The 16865-nt window shown below is 34.3% G+C and overlaps 2 protein-coding genes and 1 pseudogene across 2 annotated transcripts; 2 read left to right on the plus strand and 1 right to left on the minus strand.

Moving 5' to 3' along the window:
* The first annotated feature begins 1553 nt into the window (after positions 1-1553).
* LOC145596110 (aspartic proteinase CDR1 pseudogene) lies at positions 1554-2897 on the plus strand (annotated as a pseudogene).
* A 1165-nt stretch (positions 2898-4062) lies between these two features.
* On the minus strand, positions 4063-8715 carry LOC145593804 (phosphoinositide phospholipase C 6-like). Its single transcript, XM_081650171.1, has 8 exons — positions 8346-8715; positions 6902-7098; positions 6680-6815; positions 6129-6562; positions 5903-6020; positions 5398-5550; positions 5228-5314; positions 4063-4692 (listed from the first exon to the last, which is right to left on the minus strand). Exons 1-8 carry the CDS (start codon positions 8673-8675, stop codon positions 4399-4401), a joined length of 1749 nt encoding a protein of 582 aa, XP_081506297.1. The 5' UTR covers positions 8676-8715; the 3' UTR covers positions 4063-4398.
* Positions 8716-12106: 3391 nt separating this feature from the next.
* Positions 12107-16781, plus strand: LOC145593819 (peptidyl-prolyl cis-trans isomerase CYP20-1-like). Its single transcript, XM_081650186.1, has 8 exons — positions 12107-12271; positions 12513-12599; positions 12721-12799; positions 14344-14391; positions 14503-14526; positions 15025-15207; positions 15589-15664; positions 16336-16781. Exons 1-8 carry the CDS (start codon positions 12194-12196, stop codon positions 16481-16483), a joined length of 723 nt encoding a protein of 240 aa, XP_081506312.1. The 5' UTR covers positions 12107-12193; the 3' UTR covers positions 16484-16781.
* Positions 16782-16865: the final 84 nt, after the last annotated feature.

Here is a 16865-nt window from a genome sequence, read left to right on the forward strand (position 1 = left end):
CTTTCTCATAAAATATTCATTTCAGCTCACTTCAGTTTAGTTCAGCTCCAATCAATTCAGTTCAGCTCAGTTCAGTTCAGTTCAGCTCAATTCAGTAAATATGAACAGGCCTTTAGACCAACAAAAATGCAATAGGGGCAACATTTAAGGGCTTGAGGGATAATTTAGTAAATCGTAGATGAAAAGTCCATTTACATGCTTAAAAAAAAAGAACAATTATTTAGTCAAAGTAAAAAAGATATAGTAGAATTCTTTCAAAAAAAAAAAAAAAAGATATAGAAAATATTACTTACTAAGTTACTAAGTTACATTGGGCGTAGTATTTTTGTAAAAAATATATTTAGATTAATTAAAAATTATAATAGTACGGAGTACTCTGTATGAAGAAAAATAAATTTACATTTTTGGTGATTAGATATTTTGGGTCAGTATTTTAGTATTACTTTATAAAAAAAGTAAATAAATATTTTATACAGTACTCGGTAGAATAATCGATCAGTGAGTTCCATGAATCATACCGTAATTAGTTACAGCCAGACATTATACTTTAATTCAGTGAAATCAAAACAGATTAGTTCCTTGAATCTTGATTAGTTACAGCCAGACATTATACTTTTAATTTATTCAGTGAAATCAAATAAGTATTCTATCCAAATCACTGATCAATCTTGTAAAATCAATTTCAATCAATTAAAATCATTTTCATCTAGTAATAAATCAATTCATTTGGTATTCCATGAAGAGAACACAGCTTTATTTAGGCATGCCCGATTTATTCATGTTAATTGTGTATCTGCACACAATGTAGCACACCGTTCTTCAATTTCATACAGAGATTTATAATTATTACTAGTACTAGTAAGCACATAAATTAATAAATACTTCGTGTATGGCCCCGTATAGTTCACTTTATTTTTACTAAACTGAAATTATTTTTACTGAACTGAAATACTTTTACTGAATCTCTATTATATTTCTTATTTATGTTATTTTTTTTAAGGTGAATTGGACAGGACTTATAATAGGAATTTTTCAAAATTAATAAAATTAGATTGATGACTTTTATAATTAAAGTTCCTTTAGCCCTTTAGGTTCATCATTCACCTATTTAATCCTTTTTTTCATATGGATTTGACAATGAAGCTACCAAAATATATTTCGTATACATATTTATTTTTGCAACGAAAAATCTTAGAGATGAGTATTAATTATGTATAACATATATTTGGACACAAATCATTCATGGACCAAGGTTCTCAAATCAAGCAAATTATACAATATAATCAACTAATGATATCCATATAAGTTTTGATATGATATCAAAGAGTTTTGTCATTTGTGGAAAGAACCAAGCGATTCCATATCATAAATATTTTTTATAATATTCTTAGAAATTATCATGGCAATAATAATAATGGACGTACATATTATGATCATTTTCCATATTTACCTTGACTACTTTCCATGCATAATTTTATTTAACCCCTATAAATATAAATCTTGTAATAAACCAAAACAAACCATTCCATCTTCCTCTCTAAATTTCTTCAACTATGGCAAAAATTCACATTCTTTTACTTTCATTATTTCTTACTAGCCTAATCTCAATTTCTCCTACTCTAGGAGCCCTTAAACAAGGTTTTACAACCGATCTTATACACCGTGACTCCCCGTTGTCTCCATTGTACAACCCTTCTCTAGACAAATGGGAACGTGTAAGGAATTCCATACAACGTTCGTTCTCTCGAGTAAGCCGATATAGCCTATCATCATCGGTGTCTCCTAACGATGTTGTGTCCCAAGTGAAGCCTGCTAGAGGGGAGTATCTCATGGATGTGTACTTGGGTACTCCACCCGTTAAACAACTTGGGATAGTTGATACCGGAAGTGACCTTATTTGGACACAGTGCCAACCTTGTACTCAATGTTTTAAACAAAAACTTCCCATTTTTAACCCTAGAAGGTCTACCACATACAAACTCCAAAGTTGCGAATCTAAAGCGTGCCAAGCTTTGGACCCTAACCAAGGCTCGTGCAGTAGTAGAGACACTTGTGAGTACACTTATACGTATGGAGACCAGTCTAGTACTTTTGGGGATGTGGCCGCGGAAACCTTGACTTTTAAGTCTGGGAATCGTGGTAACACATCCTCATTCCCTAGGATTTCCTTTGGTTGTGGTACAGATAACTCTGGAACTTTCTTAGAAGAAGGTTCTGGTCTCATTGGGCTAGGGGGTGGGCCACTCTCATTGGTCTCCCAACTAGGCTCGTCGATTGGGGGTAAATTCTCCTATTGCCTAATCCCCTTAGGCGTCGAAGGGAACTTCACAAGTAAAATTAATTTTGGCACAACAGGAGAAGTGTCAGGACGTGGTGTTGTCTCCACTCCCCTAGTCCAAAAGAGTCCCCAAACATTCTATTTTCTTACCTTAGAAGGAATAAGTGTTGGTGACGAAAGAATACCCTTCTCTAGTTCCAAACTTTCTCCTTCATCCACCAACGACTATGGGAATGAAGAGGGTAACATAATAATCGACTCAGGTACCACATTGACCCTTTTGCCTCCAGAAACGTACAACGAATTATCCAATTCCGTGAAACGGGTTATACGAGGCAAACCCGTGTTGGATCCATCCGGTACATTGGACTTGTGCTACAAAGCTAGTAGATCCCTTAAACTTCCTAATTTGACAGCACACTTTACAGGGGCAGATGTACTGTTGACGCCGGATAATACATTTGTTAATCTATCAGAAGATGTGGTGTGCTTTGCTTTTGTACCAGCACAAGATATTTCAATCTTTGGTAACGTAGCTCAAGCTAATTATTTGGTGGGATATGATCTTGAAGAAGGGACAGTCTCCTTTAAGCCTACTGACTGCACTAAGGGACAGTAAACAAACACTTTCTATCTAGATTGTTAGTCGCTTCAATTTAAGTTCTTATGTTATTTATTTTATTGCATTTTAATTTCCGTTGTCTTGTAAGATGATTTTTTCTTTCTTACTTGAATAAAAGAATGTGATTTGGATGTAATTTACCTGTTAAATTCGATAAGCAAATAGTCTTTGTTTCATCGAATAGAGGTAGAAACTGCTCCAGGGGTATACATACCTCGGACCTCAGGGATATCAGCAAACCTTTTCTTACAATTATGTGCTTAACAAAATTGATGTGTGGAATGAATCACAATAAAAAAAAATGTCATTCTTTTTCATACAAAACATTACTCCGTAGGAAGTATATCATAGCTAACTAGAATATGCATACTTCTAAATACAGACATACAGTAGAGAAGTACTGAAGTTTATAATCTTTTATAGCAACTGACTGAATTAAATGACAGCAAAAACATTCGAGCACCCAAAATGTAGGCACACTTCTAAATACAGTAGAGAAGTACTGAAGTTAAAAAGTTTTACCAATAAATGACAGCAAAACATTCGAGCACAGGCTCAGAGCAATTTATTATAGCGACAGCACAAACTAGCTGTAACTCTTTAAGAGCTTCAGCATGTATCAATAGGCAACTCTCTATGAATCCATGGAAGAGAATGTGGCCACACTCCCCACTAAATGTTCGCCTTTAACCTTGAAAGAGATGACTAACAAGCTTCCCTTTTTTTTGAGGGGAACTCACAAGCTTCCCTTTAAAGATGAAGAAGATAACCTCAGATTTCAAGGATTGTCCTTTCTGAACTCTGAACTTGTATCAGCCTTGGATATTCATGAGATTTTCCAGATCCGTTAAATTCATCAAAACCCATTAACTATAATCATACAAATAAGTTTTTTTAAAAAAAAGGTCTGTTGACCTATCAGCAATCTGCTGTGACCCATGGAATAGGGGCGATTTACAAACACATAACATTCAGCATTCATAGAGCTTAACATACCATTATGAACAGCATCTTCATGACCATATAACAATGTATACTGTTCTTGAAATTCTTAGTTGGATGCATCACATCATGATAAGAAGCCTTCAATTGTTGCTAAAATTGGGAGAGACATCAGAAATATCATAGCAGAATAAAGATAACAGCGTAATTTTTTATACTTGTATGAACATTCAGATTCTCTTCTCATTCTCTCATAGAGTAGTACATTGTATCAAGTTACAACATAGCACATATTGTTACCACTGATAGGTATTTTGCTTCAACACAACACATATCTAGCTTAGGATAAATGTTTCAAAACCGCAGCTTTGAAGATTTATCCAACTAACAACAAAAAATCATCCCTAAAGATGGGCATTCTCCTTGCATGATCTACTATTTCTCACCCTTTCAAATTTTAATACTCAAACAATTCAAGTCCTTGTGCAGTGCAAGCTAATCAGAACAGTAACCTAGTCTATACACTCGAATACTGCAGCCTCGAGTATGGTATAAATTAAGAAAACTGAAACCTCATCAAAAGCCTAACAGATGGGAGTTTCTCTCCCTTCCTATCAAAAAGTCGGATTGATCTAATTCCAGTTTTCAGCTCTGATATTGGCAAACACGTTTGCCCTCCGAAATCATCCTTCTCTGACATGTCATATTCTCTTACTTCAATTTGAAGCAGAGCCAACTCTGGGACGGTTAATGGAAATGTGAACTCCTGATCCCACACAGGTGCCCAATCATCTTCTATGACTTTCGTTTTCTGTTTGGCATAATCTGCTGGAACTCCCAATATGCGAAACTGCTCACATAATAAATAAAAATCTGCCAATCAGCTTCAGATTGACTTCTTCAGGCAACATGACACAAATAAAAGTATCAAGAAAAAGTATTCCTTTTAGATTGGTGGAGCCTTCAAAGAATCAACATCACAGGATTTTAATCAAATCGCCCTCAAGAGAAACCCCTCCCCTCAAATTCAAAGTTGCATTTATAATTTCATAATATCCTTCTACAACAATTTCCATTATATAAATGATACTTTATAATTACCAATATTTGAATACAAAATATGTAGTAGCTCTACTAGTGTTTACGTATCAGCCTAAGACAAATTCAAGTTAGTAGCTTCTGCTATAAATAAGACCTCTGAACAGATCAGTAATTAGCAATTTAATCATCATATGACTTTTTTCATCCAGACTGCTAAAGACCAAAACAGGACATATCAGTAACCAGGGATTGAAGTGAGGCAAAATCAATTCATTGTAATCAAACTAAAAACTATACTATAATAGACTTCATGAATACAGGCCATGGAATTTAAGTGGACTAACCTTCACATAGAAATCTGGTGGAGAAAAAGTATCGAAGTGAGTTTTACTAAAATCCAAGCGCCATCCATCGCCCAAGTATGCCCTAACCTGCAAGTGTCACACAGAGTTCAGCTGAAGAACAGTAGTAGCTTAGCCAGAACCATAATTAAAATGATCATTTATCAGCTGACCTTCAAGGTCTTCTTCACTTCTAACGGTGCCTTTGGATCAAATACCTCACCATTTGGACCTTTTTTCATCAGAAAATCAGGTTTTTTGACAAAACCACAGCCACCATTAGATCGAAACATCCCTTGCATTAACCAAAGAGATTTACCATATCCCTGCATTTCAAAGGAACATAAAATCCATAGACTCCATCAGATAAAAGATAGAAAACCAATAAAAAAATCATATCTATGAGAACAATAAAAAACTGAACATCAAACCAGATATAGAACATAAAAGGACACTGAATCAAAGTTACCAAACAGAGGATCAATGCTAGGATAAAGCATACAGAAACATGCTTTTATTTCCTCAGTTTGAGCACACACACAACATGCATTCTAAATCGGCAAAATTAATCAAACTACCTTAATAGCAAGTTAAACTTGTTTGCCTCAAACAGGAAAAGAAAAAGAAAAAAAAAAAAAATTACAATAAAAAAAAAAAAAAAGGCATCGTTATAGCTACCTGCATGTTAAAAGCAACCATTTGAGCCCCATGCATCCATCCAACCAATGGCTCATAGTTTGAAGATCTAATACGCGTTCCCTTGGGATAAATCCTAAGAAAGTTTCTCTGCGTGAACCTACAATTTTGAAGCAGCAAGAATGGCTATCAGTGAGTCTTACAGAAATAATGCAGCAGAAATTGCTGCTGTGAGAGAGCAGTGTACATCAACACAATACCCACTCACCTAACAACATCAGGTCCATAATTTAATGCTGCCCTTTCAAGAGCCTGTTCACTCAAACTAAGACGTTTAACTTTATCTAAACCATTTCTAAGTGCTTCTCTCAAGCCATTCTTTGGTTTACCCGCATGAATAGCAATGAGACGCTTGTACTGTGGTGCAACCAACTGACCAGATTTACCATCAGACGCAGCATCACTGTCTTCATCATCTTGGTCACTTTCACTATCACCGTGGGTACTATTGGGTTGTGTATCATCTCCAGATGAAGCTGGTGAGGCGTTCCCCTTATCTTTGCTTTGTTTGGCCTCAAGGTATTCTTTTGGTGGTTTAGTTGAAAGAAGTATTCTGAACTTCAACTCTTCTGGTGAAGGAAAATGTTCTAAGTGTTGACACTCCGGACAGTACAGCATCTCCCCGAATATTTCAGTCACCATCTAAAGGAACAACTATTATGTCACAAGATAAAAGAAAAACAAAAGGCACAGAAGACATAGTTTGATGCAGGGGGTAAAAAAAAATAAAAAAAAAATAAAGAGTTCATGGAAAGCTACCTTTGCAACTTTAGCTTGAAGGTCAGGAGTAAGGTGGTCTTCTAATGTTATTATCAAGGGATATGAAGATGCTGCAAAAGCATGTTCTTTTATAGACTGCAAACATTTGATGAGTGACACTGGAGTTGTAAAGGTCCTACAAATGAAGAGAAACTTCAGATGTTAAGATTTAAAAAGGTCTAAAGAGACACAAGTAAGGTATGCCCACAGAAGTTCACACACCTTCCATGAAGAACATTGATATCGTCTTTTGCTGAATTAGGCCAAATATCAAGTTCAATCACCCTGACTCCTCTCTGCAATGCCTTAATTATTGGTACATCACTGCAGTCGCTGCTGAGTTGATTCCCCGTTAAGTAAGAATTATGACCCGTGAATATGAAATAATGTTGCATTGGAGCAGTCATGTCATGATGCACCTGTGAAAAAATAACAATAAACATACATTATGTCAAGAGAAGACTACATGTTCCCCGCAGGAGATCATTCATGGAATCAAGTGTCAAAAAATAGTCAAGTTAAACTGTGGCAATCATCAATTCAGCGCATAACAAGTTCAGTTCACTAGTACAGGCTAAAACATTGTCTTCAAAAATCGCTTATCACCTATAATTGAAGCAGCAGCTTGCATACTTGCTCAGGAATTTCAGATTTAATAATAGTTAATATTGCCTATATTGTGTAAAGGTCCATAACACACCTATTTAACTACAAATAAAATCCAGTTTCATCAAATGCTAAAAGTTACAACTTCAGCAGTAACTCCAGTAAAGTATAGCCAGGACCAGGTATATACTATATTCACATAGATATTCCTCCAATCTGAAAACTCCCTAAAATTGACTCGATGTACTGCCAAAGTAACACCTACACTTCATCAATACAACAAACTACCATTTCTATTTCTATCAGAGCAACCCAACCCACTTTATTTGCTTTAGAGACTTCAAAATTAAACTCAGAACCCTGAAAAGAAGCAACAAAAGCATCTATAACAGCCCGAATCAAGAACAACAGATTCCAAGCACCCAGCTTTCATCTCGTGACATTGAAGCTAGCATTGACAGCATAACCAAAATGGATTTTGATTTCAACCTATATACCTTCACACCCATTTGGGCCATTTCTCCTACAAAACTCCAAATCATATATAGTAATCTTCCCTAAAGTCAAAAGTATCTAAAATTACAAACTATTCCATTAAACACCAGAATTACTGCCAATTTTTAACCATAATAACCCCACATACATTTCCCCACAAAACCTCCAATCACAAAATTCACCCTTCAGTCAAAAATTACTACCTTTACACAAAAATTATCATCCAAATCTCCACCAAACTCCTAATTCACCTTTCCAATCACATTTTAACATACAGACAACTGATGATCAGTTCACATTCCTCAAAAAGAAATACAACAAACATATTCTGTTCCTCTTTTCCAAAACCCAAACTAAAATCCTAAAAAAAAATAAAAAAAAATAAAAAAAAATTATTACCCTAATCAAATAATCCCGTCTACATCATTTATCCTTTGCGACTCTCTATACACCCGCATAAACGGATACCCACCCGAATAAGCCAATACCCACTTTATATAATATTTTATTTACCCAATCTAATCCAATCCGATCATATTCACAAAATATTTTTTTGCAAAATTACCTGGGAATTAAGAGGAGAATTAAGATCATCAGAAAAGAGAAAAAAGAAGAAATCATCAAGAGTCAACCCTTGGCGCGTAAACTTGCTAAGATGTCGTCGACGTCGTAAAATGTCGTCAAGAAGACGAGTAGCGTCGGCCTCCGTCGTATCCTCGGCCTGAAAATCGACCAGAAAACGGTGGAGTTGCGCCGCATTCATGTGGGTCCCTTTTTGGGAGTAGATGGTAAAAGCTTCAACAAGATCAAATGGTGGTTGAATGTCATTGATCTTAAACTTTCTATTGAAACACATAAACATCTTGTAATTATGATGGGTACTACTACTCCCCATTTTTATTTTATTTTTCTCCAAATAATAATTTTGATTTGTGAAAAAAGTATTAAATTTGTGAAATGGATCAGATTAAACTGAGAAATGAATGAAAAAATGTATGTATTTGAAGGGTTTAAATTGGAAAAAATGGAGACTTATGGAGGTAAGAAAGTACTCCCTCCGTCCCTAAATTACATTCCTCCTTTCTATTTTTGGTATTCCAAAATTACATTCCTCCTTTCTATTTTTGGTAAGTATTTTTTAGTAAATCAACTCTCTTTTTCTGTTTTACATTTAATGCTTTCTCACTCATCCCTACCTAATCTCACTCATAATCTTTGTGCCAAATTACAATGAATATGATTGGTTAAAAATTTTCAATTAGGAGCATGTGATTGGTCCTTTTTTTTTGCAAAGGATTGATGACATGTCATGAGTAATAACTAATCTATCTTTGTACTTCCCATTGCATTATCTAATTATTGTTATTTGTCTTATTCTTCCCTCCTTAATTCCCGTGTAAATTTTCAAACAAGAATGTAATTTAGGGACGGAGGGAGTAGGAAATAAAGAATGGAGATTTTAAAGTTGTTTGTCTTTGTATGTTATTTGATTTGATTTTTGATTGGTGAGAAAATAAATAAATAAATAAATGTAAGTTTTTTTTTTTGACAAAATAAATGTAAGTTGGAAATTAAAGAAATAATAGTGAGTGTTGTCCTTATCTGAAATCTGAAAATTAATAAAACTGTTGGTGTTGACCGTTAAATATAGCAGTTATTATTAACACGGCTTCGTTACGTTTTCCCGCTGCTTCGGTTGCTCAACTTTGATTTTTTTTTTTTTGTTTTTTTTGTTTGGATGTATTCTAATTTTTCTTTTTTGATGGATTGTGCAAAAGTGTAAAATGGTTAAGAATAATGATGGGGGAATTATATTTCCATTTCACTTTTAAAATATCTAGTCGGCTACCGCAAATCGAGCTGATGTACAAGAAGTTTAAAATTAATAGTGTCATTCTTCTTAAATATAAATAAGAAAAATGGAAGAATTGTTTTAAAATGAAATTGGACATGAATATTTGATAGGCCAAAGTAAAATATATACTGAGTATATATATACGAAGTATATCAATAGATAAGGGATTTCACAAGGAGTAAAAAACCTATTCTGCATTAACTTTTACTTCATAAAAATATAATTGATCATACGACTGTGTAACCTCGAGTTTAAATTATAAAATAATTTAACCATTACCATATAATTTTAACATTAATAAAAATACACATGTAAATATGTAATGATCTAAGATATTGCCTGATCCAATAATTAGTTATTTTTGTTCCTAGGGCATGGGGCATCAAGTAGAGGTGTCAAAAGTACACCCGACCTAATTCATACCAATCCAAAAATATTCGATTCAGATTTGAACTCACGTGGACACAACAATCTAGTACACATGTAAGTATGACTTAACTTTAAAATTTTACCCGATCCAACCCGATTACATCAGATCCGATTCAATTATCCGAATTGACATCCCTAGCATCAAGTAGTGTATGTCAGATGTCACCCATATTTTCATTGGACATGTGGCAAAATAAGGGCAACTCCTCTGACAAATATCGACATAATATATGTCGCTACCAACCCACCACTCTTCAGTCTTCTTCCCTCACCAATTATAATTGATAAATACTCCATATTCCATTAATTAAAAAAGAAAAGTATATGACTTTATATCTATTTCATGGGATGAATAAATTAATTTTAGTTTATGTGAATTTAATACACTACACGTACTATAATAAAATTGATAAGTGTAGAATTATTTGCTGGCTATGACAAAAGGATGATTAAAGCTAATTACATGGATTTGAATAATACGAGTATTAATCACCTCAAATAAAGCTGAGGGAGACCATTTCTTCATATCATAGACGTGTGTGTTAAGATTTAAGAGGGATACAACAACTTTCTAACTATTTAAGATGCTTCTAATGTGAACGTTTCACATACTTGCCACCATCATTTTTCAACTATTGACATAAGCTAACCACCCTTCAAACTTATCATTGATCAACCTCCTAATGACATATTTTACAAGTTGTAATAATAAATACTTCGTATATTATTTTTTTTTTTTTTGAAAACTCGTACATTATATATTAGCTACATTGCATATTTTTAGACTTCTATAGACGATTATAAAAAAGACGATAGTTTATTTTTTTTTTCAAATATAATTTAAGTTGAAGTTATTGTATTTTCATTAATTATATCGATTTGTTTTATTTTCTTATGACTAAGGACCTGTACACATTTACTTAATTTCAGTTTAGTTCAGTTCAGCTCCAATCAGTTAAGTTCAGTTCAGTTCAGCTCCAATCAGTTCAATTTAGATCAGCTCCTGATTTCCTTCTCATAAAATATTCATTTCAGCTCAATTCAGTTCAGTTCAGTTTGGTTCAATTCAGCTCCAATCAGTTCAGTTTAACTCCAATCAGTTCAGTTCAGTAAATGTGAACAGGCCCTTAGTATATATGCTTTTTTTTAAAAAAAAAAAAAATCTTATTTAATTAAACTCTAAGATGTTTAAATTACATTAACTAAAGTGAACATAACTCATAATCTTCTTCTTAATTTCACTTTTCTTTGCTAGTTACAATAATACAGGTATTATGTAATCTTTACCATGGCTTATTGTTAATGACGAAAACATCTTTATCTTTTTGGGAATACCCATAAACAACATGATGACAAAGAAGTAGATCAAATTAAGACAAAACTATTAATAATCTTCTATTTTGGAGCTACATTCAAAGAAATCTATCACAATAGGACAAACAAATCTAATGAAAGGTTGGAAGAGAAAATGTTAGTACTTGAGCAAATTGTGTAACTCATACATGAGTACATAGTAAACATAACTTGCACTAATTACTTGATCCACGCAACACTAATTATAACAGTACCTTAAATCGTGTCCATTTGAAAATTTATGTCAACGATCAAGTATTGTTGTATCGATCATAACATAAGGACTCATTCTTAACTCTTTTGATACTTTTTTACAACTTGTATTATTATACAAGCATGAATCCAATGACCAATAACCCCGTTGTTCAAATAATCAAGGGAAAAATTGCAATAAACCAACCCTACTTACCCTAGTATAAGATTGCTCTACCTACCAACAAAACCCAATAAACTCTTTAGGGGAGTAAATATCCACTCAAAATTGATATAGTTATCAAATCCATATCTATCTATCTATACTTTATTAATTAATATTTAAAAACACAAACCACAAAATTTCATACGACACATGACATCGCAAATCACTCAATACCCCATATGACACATGTCACTCAACATTGGGTAGGGAAGCGGGCCTTATTACTCAATAGAAAAACGGGCCTGATCCAAAGAGTCCGCTAATCAGTAAACAGTGATCTGATCTCAATCTCCCACCAAAAAAGGAAATCTTTCTGAAGAACATCTCCAAAAGAGGAAATCAAAGTGAGCTCACAAATATGGCGATTTCCAAACGGATCATATTTCCTGCTCTTCTATGGCTTCTCGCTCTCTTTGGATTCTTACTTCTTATTCTGGTATTTCTCACTATCTTTTTCCAGATTTTTGTGTGTTTAATTTCATACTAAACTAGTATATAATTTCATGTTTTTCAGCTTCAATATCTGAATTTATCACTGTTTTTTCGTGATTTAGGTTGATGAATTTCATCATTTCAAATCCAATTTCTGTTTGATTCAAGAAAATTTACAAAAATGTTGTGAATTTGTAATTTAAAATTATCAATTAATGCTACATTTTGGATTGAACTAATTGCAGAATCATTTAAGTGATCCTGGGTCACCTCAATTGCAAAAAACTAGCGATCCGCTAGTAAAAAGTGAGGTTTTAGGGACTAATAATGAGGTGAGCTTATAGTTTGAGTTTGATTTGGTATTACCCTTTTGAGTTATTAGGGTTTTTTATTGCAATTTTACATGTTATGTAGTCAATTGGTGTTTATTTGATTGGAAAGTATGTGTTTTAGGGGAAGGCGTCAGATGGTGGACTAAAAGAAGTGACTCACCGGGTTTTCTTTGATGTCGAAATCGATGGGAAGTTTGCTGGTATGTGCTGTTTTTAACATATACATTTGAGAATTGTTTAAATTCTTGATGAGTTTTTGTGGTGTTTTGTGAGATATGTTGTGGCTGGTAAAAGAAATAAACAAAGAAAAAGAAAACAGGAGTTCAGATATTTAGAATGTTTACTCACGATCCAAATAGCTTTGTTGGTAAGGTGTCGATTTTGCCTGAATGTATTAGCTGGAAGTGTTGGTTTTGGCTGAAAAATTAGCAATCTAGCGTATAGTGTTATTATGTTGCAAAATAATTCACAGTCCTGACAGTTCATATAGCATAGTTTCCTGTCACGGCCTGCATTTTATTATCACTTACTTTTGCGTGGTATGGTCGGCTTGAGGTACATGTTACCTGTACGCATAATTTGCACGACAAACATTTTTACTTATTTCCATGTGGATACATGCATTAGTATTGACAAAGGGCAAGCCGTAGCCATCTTACTTGACAACTCTAGATCAAAACTGAGAGGTTTGTAGTTTGAGAAGACATATGAGAACTTTGCTTGTGTCATTTTCACAATTAAAGCATGTGAAGGCATGGTTAGATGCATCATTTTAGGAATGATGACACCTTTTCTAAGAAACTCTATCATTGCTGAAATAGCTAAAATGGCCACAGGCCCACATTTGATGGTTTGAATGGGATTGCTGTAAAATTTGGCTTATTCAATTATTTTGCTATACTTTACGCTACTTGTTTGTAATCTTTGTAGCAAATTTACATGTGTAAATGCCTATATAAATTGAAGTCTTGTTAAAAAGGCCTCCTCCCTATTAAGCCTGCATATATCGACACTTGGGCAGTATATTGCACAGTTAATTAGTTATATGACAGGGACCCCTCGACTCTGCAATGAGCCTTGATAAGGCTTTAATGCTCAGTATATCGTACCTCCAAAATATCTGCATAAGATAGGAACATCTGCACTAGATGGCAGATTTAGTTATGCTTCAAACATGTGTGATGTGGGATTTTACCTAGCTGGAAGCATTAATGACTGTATAGTTTGAATTATTCAATCTAGACCTGATATTTCCATAGTATGGATGTTCTTCTATTCACCTGTTTATTGTTTCAGTTTCTGGATGGGGGATGGGTCATTGGTGGAGATTGGGGGGGGGGGGGGGTGGTGGTGGGGAATGTAGGAGACATAAAGTTAAAGTCTTTCCTATTTAACTTCAGTACTGTTAGCTATGGGGAATAAATTGAACTCATCTTCCTTTACCTAAGTTAGTGTATGTTCTTCATATCCAACTGAAGGATTAGAGTCTTCATAACATTTTTAAGCAAAATGATGTTGCTTTAATATTTGCTGGCATAGAGACATAGAGTTAATATCAGATACTGTCTAAATCTTTATCATATATAGATCAAGGTGGCTCATTAATGAATTTTATTCAATACACATTTAGATTTCCTAAGAGCATTCCCAAATCAATAATCTCCACTGTTTTATAATCTGGAACTGTGTCATTGAAATTTCCATTATGTGAAGGGAATCTGATTATTATTTTTGTATTTTTCAGGACGAATTGTTATGGGCCTTTTTGGAAAAACAGTCCCCAGAACTGTAGGTACAGTTTTTCAGTTTACTTAAATGCTCCATGTTTAATAACTGCACTGGAAAATCATTCAGTGCTGTTTTAAGATCTTTTTAACTGATGGGAAAATCTATCTTCTTGCAGAGAATTTTCGAGCACTATGCACGGGTAGCCATGTAACTTTTGCTCCCTTTCTTTTAGTTTTTGCCTCTATTCATGGATTCAATTGCTGCAATGAGTATCCACAAATTTCCAGCTATATCTAATTTTCTTACTTCTTTTGAAGAGAATGATCTTCAAAAATATTAAGACTTTGTGGCTACTGGCTAGTGTTCTTCTTTTTGCATTTTTTACCCAGATGATGAACGCGTCTTGTACATGGGTTTCTTGTGATGGCAATGACTGAGAGTAATTGGCTGTATATTGTCATGAAATCCACATGCACAGGATATGGGGAATAATATGGAGAGTCAACCATGTTTTACAACGTTTTCATGAAAGTTTGCATTTCTTGCTGGTATAAATGATAGTATGAGCTAAACTTTACATTATTGGTAATGGATTATATTAAATTAACTAGAGCTGAGGTGACTGACTGAACTGGATCAGAATAGCTTTGTTCCAACATTGAATATTTATGACTTAGTATATCACTTATTATTGCAGGAGAAAAAGGAATTGGAAACAATGGGAAACCTCTGCACTTTAAAGGAAGCAAGTTTCACCGGATCATTCCAAGTTTTATGATTCAGGGTGGTGATTTCACTGTTGGTGATGGCCGCGGTGGAGAGTCTATATATGGTGAGAGGTTTGCAGATGAGAACTTCAAACTGAAACACACTAGTCCAGGTAGCATAAATTATCACACATGTTCATATAATACTGAATTGTTTTTTGTGTGGGGCAACATGTTTATTTTAATTTATCTATATTTTGCACTATGAGAATGCACCAGAGAAGCTAGCTTAAAGTTTCATGTGGCTAGCCTTTACCTTTTCTTTTGTGCAAAACTTAGCCTTAATGTGATAAATTGTTCAAGAGTTGTTATCTTTCTGAGGAAGTGGGTATTCCATGGGCACATGCCTTGACAAACTAGCTCCACTGCTACTAAACCGTAATGCTTCTATTAATGATTATAGTATTATATTGCAAGAATATGATCTGCAATTGTTTGCATAGCGCTTAATCTCTCATAGTTGAAAAAATCTTATTGTTGCTTACTTTGGCCAGGACTTCTTTCAATGGCAAATGCTGGACCAGATACCAATGGATCACAGTTCTTTATTACAACTGTTAAAACAAACTGGTAAGTTGCTCAAGTTTTGGTTTCTATTATATGTTTTTATGTTTATAAAACGGTGAGAGAAGGGGGGTGGAGGGCAGTTGGAATTGAGACTTTCATGGTCCTTTCTCTGAGAATTTTTTGTTTCTTATCAAAATCCAGAACTTAGCTTGGCAGCCATCCAGAACTATTATTGCATAATGCATATTCTTCGCCATTCAATATTTTTTGTGGATGCCACAACCCAGGTTCTGCCAAGTGGTCATCTAATTCACATTTTGTTAATTTTGCTATTAATCTAGTTCATTTAAGATTATGAGTAATATTAATGGGAAAACACTAAATTTACACAATGCTTTGATACTTAAACTAATTATGACATGAGAGTGGAAAATAATTTACAAAAAACGTTAACGTCTAGGAGCAGAATTATGATGCCAAGTCCAAATCACCAAAAACCCAACCAAAATAGACTTTTGCCCTGGCACAGTAACACCTGTCACATTGTGCTAAATTTGTCCCAAGCTGCATGTCGACATGATTCTCTTTCAGCTTTAGATGAGGTTGTGTTGATTTGTGGAGCTTTTGGTAGAGATATTAGACAAGTGGGAGTGTGGGACTCAGTTCTAATAAACCTTGATGCATGCTTCAGCTAAGGTTGTAATAATTTTTCCATTTGTGGTTGCACATTCAAGGTTGGACGGGAAGCACGTTGTGTTTGGTGAAGTGTTGTCGGGAATGGATATCGTCCACAAGATTGAGGCACGTGGTACACAAAATGGGATACCAAGAGGCAAAGTTGTCATATCAAATTCCGGTGAAATAAAATCATCATCGTCTTGAGTACAGAAGACATTGCACATCTTCACCCAGTAGCCCTTGGAAGCTGGCACCAGTGAGATACAGCAGACTTTTGATATTTCTTGGACGAACATATACTAGCATCTTGTACAATGTTGACATTATTGTAATTCCGGCATAATATGCCACTTACCATATCAATAACTTTTTTTGCTGAATTGCAACATCCTGCACTTTTAATGCATTCATCTATATTCTGAAAGCTATGCAGGAGATCATGTAATGGCATAAATACATAATTACTGTACACGGAGTCTTATAAAACTATCATATTTTTTCATGACGGGTTTATTAAGTTGTTGGGGGTTAGTGTAGGTGTTTGGGCAATTAGCTGTTGAATTCGTTAATACTCCATAGTTTTTCA

This window comes from Chenopodium album, chromosome 19, assembly GCF_948465745.1.
Source record: "Chenopodium album chromosome 19, dcCheAlbu1.1, whole genome shotgun sequence".
NCBI lineage: Eukaryota > Viridiplantae > Streptophyta > Magnoliopsida > Caryophyllales > Amaranthaceae > Chenopodium > Chenopodium album.